General features: G+C 37.8%; 1 protein-coding gene across 10 annotated transcripts in view; it reads left to right on the top strand.

Annotated features, from left to right (window-relative positions):
• LOC127429599 (serine/threonine-protein kinase MARK2-like) overlaps positions 1-9,349 on the top strand; it is a 74,356-nt gene extending 65,007 nt beyond the window's left edge. For 6 of the 10 annotated variants that reach the window (XM_051678756.1, XM_051678955.1, XM_051679287.1 and 3 more), the window contains 2 exons: positions 1,041-1,079; positions 6,943-9,349. In XM_051678756.1, the coding sequence (XP_051534716.1) occupies positions 1,041-1,079; positions 6,943-7,378 (475 nt within the window). In that variant the 3' untranslated portion in view covers positions 7,379-9,349. The remainder of the gene's footprint in view (positions 1-1,040; positions 1,080-6,942) is intronic. The other 4 variants (XM_051678790.1, XM_051679041.1, XM_051679118.1 and 1 more) reach the window with 2 other exon arrangements.
• Positions 9,350-9,918: the final 569 nt, after the last annotated feature.

Here is a 9,918-nt window from a genome sequence, read left to right on the forward strand (position 1 = left end):
CTGGTGAATGAAGTCACCATCTGTCTGAAATCACTAACCACTTGGGCCACACTTACAATTAACGTGACTTTACATTGAATGAAGAAATGAAAGACGTTTTCTACCACTGAAGTGATTTTATTATTTTGATAACCTGTTTATCCTCTCGACTAAAAGTGAAACAAGGTGCTTGTTGTTAGAAACTAACAGAGGGCACAAGTAAGCAGTTGATTGAGTGAAATGAATGACTTTGCTCCCTCTGGTGGTCATAAGTGGAGCTTGTATTTTGTAATGCTTGTTGGTGAAAACCAGTTACACTTTGCAGGATTCAACGATTTTTTGTTTGTTTCTGTCAAAGCTTTTAATGGTGTAATGCTGCTTTGTGTGTGTGTGTGTGTTTTTTTTTTTTTTTTTTTTTTTTTTTAACCCCATACCACCTGAACAAACAAGCTAACAAAACTTTTCAAACTGTTTCTCCTGTCTGTTTGAGTGTGCAAGTGTGTGTGTGTGTGTGTGTTTCTGTCCTCTGTGTGGTATAGTCATGACTCCTAGCAGAAGAGATCTGACAGTAATGACAGTCTGCTAGGGCCTGTTAGTTTCAGTGTATATGTGTGGGTTGTCTGTGTGTCTGGTGGCATGTTTGGGGTGCTTTTACTGTATGCTCAGTTAGAAGGCAGGTGACTGTTGGATATGTGTAGTTACCATGGTGATGGGGCTATTTAGAATGCTTTAGAACATCTTGGACAGACCTACATCATTCCACCTCACTTCATATGACTGAAACAGTCTGTCTGATTCATCTGTTCATTGGCACTTGTTTAAACACAGTATTCCACATTTGACATCACAAATACACTGCAGAAGCAGATTAGAAAGTATTTGTAAAATACAAATGAACAAGTGAATTGGTGGACTTTGTGACCATGGAATGGGTTGGCTCTGAAGGGGTAAATGTTTTCATGTGGTGCTACTGTAGGCCGCCCTTCCCCTTCCTGCTCACTGTACTAGATGAGTTAAATTAGAACTCAGACTAAGACTAAACTTTTTGCAATTTTTTCGAGGAGCCCCTATGAAGGAGAGGGTCGAGAGGAGGGGAGCAGGTGAGAACAAAATGCAAGGATTTCTTATTCAGACCTAATCAGTGGAGTCTGCGGGTGTAATTGGGCTGTAGAGGGGTCTTTAATTGGTTGATAATTGTTTTTAATCAATAGGTTACTGATTGGTATTTAATTAAGCAGATTAATTAGATGATAATTTGCATTGTGTGAATGTGAGTGTGCGCGAGCGTGAATTTTCCTGAAATGTTTAGATTTTTAGTTGAATTTGTGTTTTTTAAATTTGTCTACAAAGAAAAATGGCTTTCAGATTACTGCCTCTGTCTCTTTGCTTCTGATATGGCTAACACATGCACACTTAAAAGTTTTCTGCTTGTGTAATCTGATGAGGCTATACTAATGAAAATAATAATGATACGCTTTAATGCTTGAATATATCTGCACTATGCATCAATTTGAACTTTGTCACTGTATACTGTTGTTTTGAGCTAATTATTTTGAATAGGATAAGATAAATTCATTTTGTGTTGTGAAATATAGAAAATCTGTATGACAGACCAATGTAATGCTGCCTTCAAGTCATTACTGAATGATTGTATTTCACTGATTCTAGAGAATAAGGGACAAAACATGTTTAAATCTGAGTTTTTATTTTTTTTAATACTAAATTAATTTGAAATGGATATATTTGTAAACAAAGGTGTCAGCAAAAGAACCAGGTAAGGGAACAAGTTTTTATAAAAACGCTTTTTTCTTAAAATCGACATTTATTCACATCATAACATACATCTGTTGTCATTTGTGTCAACTCTTCAGACACACTAAAAGCATGCTATTTTAATTTGATTCATCCAACAAGAGTGTACAGTCTTTAATTATATAATAATAGTGTTCGGTTGAAGTCAGAAGTTTACATACACCTTAGCAAATACATTTAAACTCATTTTTTCACAAGTCCTGACATTTAATCTTAGAAAATATTCCCTGTCTTAGGTCAGACACTTTATTTTAAGAATGTGAAATGTTAGAATAATAGTAGAGAGAATTATTTATTTAAACTTTTATTCCTTTCACATTCACAATGGGTCAGAAGTTTACATACACTTTGTTAGTATTTGGTAGCATTGCCTTTAAATTGTTTAACTTGGGTCAGACATTTTGGGTAGCCTTCCACAAGCTTCTCACATTAAGTTGCTGGAATTTTGGCCCATTCCTCCAGACAGAACTGGTGTAACTGAGTCAGGTTTGTAGGCCTCCTTGCTCACACACGCTTTTTCAGTTCTGCCCACAAATTTTCTATCGGGTTGAGGTCAGGGCTTTGTGATGGCCACTCCAATACCTTGACTTTGTTGTCTTTAAGCCATTTTGACACAACTTTGGGGGTATGCTTGGGGTCACTGTCCATTTGGAAGACCCATTTGCGACCGAGCTTTAACTTCCTGGCTGATGTCTTGAGATATTGCTTCAATATATCCACATAATTTTCTTTCCTCATGATGCCATCTATTTTGTGAAGTGCACCAGTACCTCCTGCAGCAAAGCACCCCCACAACATGATGCTGTCACCCCCATGCTTCACAGTTGGGATGGTGTTCTTCGGCTTGCAAGCCTCACCCTTTTTCCTCCAAACATAACGATGGTCATTATGGCCAAAAAGTTCCATTTTGTTTCATTAGACCAGAGGACATTTCTCCAAAAAGTAAGATCTTTGTCACCATGTGCACTTGTAAACTATAGTCTGGCTTTTTTCTGGCGGTTTTTGAACAGTGGCTCCTTCCTTGTTGAGCAGCCTTTCAGGTTATGTCAATAAAGGAATCATTTTACTGTGGATATAGATACTTGTCTACCTGTTTCCTCCAGCATCTTCACAAGGTCTTTTGCTGTTGTTCTGGGATTGATTTGCACTTTTCGCACCAAACTACGTTCATCTCTAAGAGACAGAATGTGTCTCCTTCCTGAGCTGTATGATGGTTGCGTGGTCCCATGGTGTTTATTCTTGTGTACTATTGTTTTTATAGATGAACATGGTACCTTCAGGCATTTGGAAATTGCTCCCAAGGATGAAACAGACTTGTGGAGGCCCAAAAAATATTTTCTGAGGTCTTGGCTGATTTCTTTTGATTTTCTCAAGATGTCAAGCAAAGAGGCACTGAGTTTGAAGGTAGTCATTAAAATACATCCACAGGTACACCTCCAATTGACTCCAGTTATCCAATCAGAAGCTAAATTAGGCGGGACATAATTTTTTGGAATTTTCCAAGTTGCTTAAAGGCACAGTTAACTTGGTGTATGTAAACTTCTGACCCACTGGAATTATGTAGTCAATTAAAAGTTAAATAATCTGTCTGTAAACAGTTGTTGGAAAAATTTGTTGTGCCATTCACAAAGTAGATGTCCAAAATTACTTGTCAAAACTATAGTTTCTAATATGAAATCTGGTTAAATTATTTTTCATGATTTCTGCCTAAGTGTATGTCAACTTCTGACTTCAACTGTATGTGATAAAATACATTCTATACTTTTTTTTTCTGTTTTCACACTATTCTGAAAAATTTGACGGCGATTACAAAATGTAATATTTTCCCATCTTAATTGGAGCCATATTATATTTTTCCTTAGTTGTAGTTGTTTCTATAACCTAAACTAAAATGCCAAAATGTATCCCATAATTCTAATAGAAATTATAATGGGAATGATGGAGTTGACATGTTGAAGCTGTGACCACAGAGACTTCAACATTGTTTAAAATATGAAAAATATCAAACTTACCAGACCACGTATCCAACTGTTGCATCCACCATGAGCAGGAAGTGGGAAAGGGGTACTCAGAGTTATAACTGACCTTTAAATTGTCTGGTTGATGCAAAGTGAGGACACAAATTTGATAGGCAGTTTTATGTGGAAAATATAATTTAAAGTTTACTTTATGTATTGTTTGATATCTTACAGATCCCTACCTTTCATGTGATATTCATATTTATTAAATTGTTGCATTTTTAAACACTTTGTTTGGCAGTTTAACATTCTAGCCTCTTGCTAAGGACAGGTTAAGTGTGCTTACAAGTAATAGAGCATGGATTTTTAAAAATTCTAATGAAATTATTTAAAAATAAAAAGTCCTGGTGCTCCCTATGGGCAGTCCGCCCCTGTAAATATTACTCATGTATGTAAGACATGTTTTGCCCCTTGTCTGAAGAATCAGTGATTTATTCGTTTTTCTTTAAACCCTAACTTTGCTAGTTGGGTCAGTTAAAGAATCCTAGCGGAAGCAAATTGTTCTTGGTCATAAAAGAGTTCAACAGTCCGGTTCTGTAAGTAAACATCCTATTATTATTTTTTTCCATAGGGGAATTCAGTATTAACAATAACATAAACATTTAAAGACAGACCAACCTTGAGCTCCAAGGTTGTTAATCAATGGTTTAAGCTTCTGTTGAAGCCATCAGTCTGCGTTGTTTAAAAAAAATTAAATTTTAAAATTCGTGTTTAATATTGGAATTCCTGCTGAATAACTGCACTACCCATGAATCCTGTTGAGAAAGATCCACCAATCACATGGGTACTTTTGCGCTTTATTATGTTTTTACTGTGAATGTTGACAGAAAATGTTTGTTTGTGGACATTTAATGTACTGCTGATGAAGAAAAGCTTTAAAGCTTGCCAGACAATACTGATTAGGCTGGGGGGCCTGGGTAGCTCAGTGGTAAAAGAAGCTGGCTACCACCTCTGGAGTTCGCTAGTTCAAATCCCAGGGCGTGCTGAGTGACTCCAGCCAGGTCTCCTAAGCAACCAAATTGGCCCGGTTGCTAGGGAGGGTAGAGTCACATGAGGTAACCTCCTCGCGGATGCCACAGTGGATGGTGTGAAGCCTCCACACGTGCTGCGTCTCTGTGGCAACGCGCTCAAGCCACATGATAAGATGCACAGGTTGATGGTCTCAGATGCGGAGGCAACTGGGATTTGTCCTCTGCCACCCGGACTGAGGTGAATCACTACGTGACCATGAGGACTTAAAAGCGCAAAAATTTTTTTTTAAATACTGATTAGGCTGGTTTATGAGGCAACAGGCTTGCGTAATAAAACTAAATTTACCATCATTCTCTGTGGCAGCACAAAAATGATATCCACAGTTTTCCTGACCAACCACTGGGCGACGCTATGATGATTCTGATTGCCAATGTTTTCTGGTTCTGGTCTCCATAAGAAGCAATGTAAAAACTACCGAAACTAGCGATCAATACAGAGATGAACAATCATTTTATGTGTTAGTTGGAGTAAAAATGAGTTCAGGCTCAACTTGTGCTGTCATAATAACTTGAAGTAGTTAATTACATTAACTTAACTATGGGTAACCTCTGTTCATCGCTTCATATCATCTACCCAGTCGGGTGAGGCACTGTCAAGAGACGGTCATTGTGACTCTGTAACGTATCGGCACTTTGGAGACAATTGTTTTTATTTGTCAGTTTAGTACACAAAGTATCACATCCACTAAAAACATACACCGGTGCGAGTGAAAACACTCGAGACCTGCAAACAAAAACAGGCTTCCGTTATGAATCATGGAACACTTCCGCGTTCAGGACAAAAGGTGGAGAATGCAAAGATATGGCAAGAAGTACACAACTAATGTGCATCCTTTGCTCTTCATTTTGTTGTTCTAGTGCTAAAAAAGCTTCCTGTCTTTGCCGGGAAGTTAAAAAAAAAAAAAAAAAAAGGAAATATGAAATTGCCCACATATCCATTTTATTCTAAAATCACAGAATGCACATCATATCATTATTGCTAAAACTGTCAGGAACTTTCTAGGAGGATCTGAAGGCAGCATAAAGCATGGTGGTCTCGATTACAAATGGCATACAGTCAAATTAGACAACCCATCTGAACCTGATGTAGTTGCTTTTTTCTCTAAGCAACGTTGAGCCATGTGATAAATATACAATCTTTAATATAATAAACTAACAGTATTTACTCACTGTCTTCTTAGGGATAATGTATGAAAGGGAGATTTGGAGCCTCAAGTCAACATGCAATCAAAATAGTGTTTTTTAAATTCCTTTTTTTTTTGTGCTCAATTCATTAGCACATTTTATTCCAAAGAGATAGATATATATATATATATGTATGTTATTATTTAAAAAAAAAAAAAAAAAAAAATTTCACTTTGCAGTCTTTTATCAAAATGTATAACTTTCTTAGCCTTGGAAACGACTTTCCTTTTTGGCTAAAAAAAAAAAAAAACTTTCCCTCCAGCCACCTGGCTCATTTTGGTATGTAACGGACATTTTTCATGACCCAATCAATTCAAATCGAGATGGATAAAATCAAGTCCCTCCATACATTTGTTTCTCGTTGAATATTCAGTTTCACTCTGAAATACATCAGATAATTATTCAGCCGAATTAAGAACGGTGTTTCATGTGGACTTCAGAGGCTCAAAATCTAACAGGCTCAGACTCGTATTCATTCGAGAGTCAATACAAATTCCAGTTCATATACTGAGAGTACAGCAGACATCCAGATGTCTCAGAGTAAAAGTGGTTAGCTACAGGAATGTTCATTTGAAGCAGAAGACTTTCTCTGTCTCATGTGTTTTCAGACACATATGTGCATGCATGCTCCTTTTCTCTGCAATATTTGTCCAGTTCTTTATAGCCTTATGTCTCTCTCCAACCATTACCACTGCCTCATCCTCTCTCTCTTTCTTCAACACCCTCTATTCCCCTCTCCCTTGAATTTTCTCACCTCGAATTTCTCTCAACGAATTCTCACTTTTCTCCCACGCACCTTTCTACATCCTCTTTATCTTTTTTCTTTCTCTCTTTCTGTTCCCTTTCTCCCTCTACTGACATCCTCCTCTTATCCTCCCCCACCACCATCCTTCTCTGTCCATCACTTTTTCCTCCAGATCTATGCTCAGCAGTGCAGAGAAATCAGAGAAGACCAGCGTAGGGGCGGAAGATGACAACAAGGACGACTCCTCCTCCCCGGGGGGTGGGACTCCGCCGGGCGTGCCCGTTTCCGCGCTCAAAGACCAAGCTAAGCCTCGTTCGCTTCGCTTCACCTGGAGCATGAAGACCACATCTTCTATGGAGCCCGGTGAGATGATGAAGGAGATCCGGAAGGTTCTGGATGCCAACAGCTGCGAGTACGAGCTGCGAGAGCGCTACATGCTGCTGTGCATGGCTGGCAACCCCGTCCGCGATGACTTCGTTCAGTGGGAGATGGAGGTCTGCAAGCTGCCCCGCCTCTCACTCAACGGTGTGCGTTTTAAGAGGATATCTGGCACATCTATCGCCTTCAAGAACATTGCCTCCAAAATCGCCAACGAGCTGAAGCTGTGAGGGAAGAGAGAGATGCAAGTGAAAAGTAGCATTTTTAAGAGTCTCAGAACAGGGACAAGTGGAGAACATAGCCACTACTCAAACGCAGTGCAAACTGCTGATATGGGTAGGTACAGAGAGGAATCAAATCAGATTCATACAAATGGGACCTTCAATCTTGCATACTGAGGTTACAATTTGGAGTTTTGGGCACTTCAGTCAGTGTGAACTCTGTAGGTTCTTGAATCATTGTCCTTGATTGTCATGAGTATGTTAAATCCAGAAAGGCTACAAGTACACTGTTCATATTCTGCTGTTTTTTGCTCAGAGAGTAGACTGATTTGGTTGAACTTTGAACTCATTTTGATTTTAATCCCCTCATATACCCGCGTACAAACACAACTATTGCCTATTGGAACAGACAAAGTATAAATGCCAAACTTGAAAAGAGGGATAGCCATTAAATATAAACCCCCAAGTGTGAGTGGAGGTGGGCAGTTTAGGACTTTGGACTGACATTTTTGCCCCCTTCAAAGAAAAACACACACAAACTTTCAGTGTATCTCTTCCTCTTATTCTGTCAACAGGGTTACACCTCACCATTACTCCGTAAAAGGCCAGCACACTTGATCAATACTGTAAATTGTGGTTAAGGTGATTTTAGTTCATAATCGGCTGGGTTTAGATTTGCTGCACTGGAATAGGTGTATTTCTGTTGCCTTTATTTTTTTTATCGAAATGAAATGTTTTATTGTTGTATTTACCAATGATTATGTTTTAATATAATTCTTAGGAAAAAAAAATGTTTTTATTATTATTATTATTATTATTATTTGTGGTCTAGTGTTCTTGATCGTACTATGCCTTTGTATAAAGAATGTCTGAAACAAGCACCACGGGACTCCCACTGAACTTTTCACTCTTTCCCTGCTTCATCCCAAAGGATAATGGCGCAGCAAGTACTCAATCACTAGACTAATGACTCTCTCCATGCAACCAATCATTCCCATGCCATTTTAGTGACTAAGGAACTGTCAAGTTCTTTCCCTCTGCATCCACCACCCTTCATCTCAACACCTGCCTGATGTGGTTCAAGCCAAGGACTTTTCACCTCCATCCTGTCTGGAGGTGGCCTTATGGCATTTCTGCTTTGATGGCACACTCTATGAAAATATGGAGTGAGTGAATGTATATGCGTGTGAGAGAAAGATATAATGATGGAGTGTCATATCTGAAATAACCAAAAGGCTTGCCGAGCTTCATATTTAACAATGCAGACACTGTACTGATATATAGCCTTGAGACCAATATTGGCTGAGGCCCTATGAAATGGGCTTCTGTTTATTCCAATATCTTTGCTGTCATTATCAATTTTACTATTGATATTTATCACTAACATCATTCTTTCAAAAGCAGATCAGTAGTTCAAGCATACAGGAACCAACCCGGTGCTTTTGTAAGAGTGGATTGAGTGTGTCTGCATAAAAGAGGGAGGAAAAGCGTACACTATGTGCTAGAGTGAAAAGTGTGTATCCATCTATTTCTTCTGAGCTGTACATGCTTGCATGCATCCACTAGTTGACATTGGGTACACTGTCACCTCTGTTGTTATTTAACAGGAGCGGGGTTGGGATCAGACCTCCTTATAAAGCCTGTCACCAGTTTGCGGACAACTGTGCACACGTGTGTTTTATATCTTCATAGAAAATAATAATGATCTTTTTTGTCATGTAATTTGCTGTTCTCATAAATTATCATTTGTTCAAGGTGCTGGGGATCCAATTATCTTTAGTATTGTCATTTTACTTCAGGGTTGATTTTGTTTTTATTTACATGTTTTTCATTGCTGTAATTTTATGATTTGTGTCTGAGTTTTCACTGTTGGGTTAGGGGGGTGCGAATAGAGAAATACACCAAATGTTTTTGTTTCTTTTTGTGCAAAGATGACGATGAATTATGATCAATGATAGTAATAAAAACAATTACATTCAAGCTGGTTGTATTGAAACTGATGCAGCATGTCCTAACTCTAAATATACAAACTTTGTGGTATCTTTAAAGAATGATCTTATTTGATTGCAAATTGAACATTACCTTGAAGTATTTGCTAGTAATTGGTATACAGTAACCAGTGTTGGGTGTAGTCAGCTTACAAAGAAATGTGTAATTATCATAACTGAATTACTTTTTTTAGGGGGAAAAAAGGAATGCATTGTTTAAATTCTTGAAATCCGATTACAGTTACTGATTTTCAATTAAACTGTTTAATTACATTGTTACACATTTCTAAAATATTTATGTAGAATACATTTTATACATGGATTATGTTCATATTTATATCTGTTTTTATTTCAGTGACAGCTGAAGAGTCAGTATAGTCATTGTAAGTTAGAAATGTGCAGTACTGAGTTTAGGACTTGCAGAACTTTCCATTATTTGGAGAGCATTGAGTGAAAAGTAACCTAAAAGTAGTAATGTGATTACTTTTTCAATGAAGAAATCAGTATTCTGATTTAGTTTGAGAGTATTTAGTTATTTGTAGTGGATTTTTTTTTAGTAAT

The sequence above is a fragment of the Myxocyprinus asiaticus genome, chromosome 1 (genome assembly GCF_019703515.2).
Source record: "Myxocyprinus asiaticus isolate MX2 ecotype Aquarium Trade chromosome 1, UBuf_Myxa_2, whole genome shotgun sequence".
NCBI lineage: Eukaryota > Metazoa > Chordata > Actinopteri > Cypriniformes > Catostomidae > Myxocyprinus > Myxocyprinus asiaticus.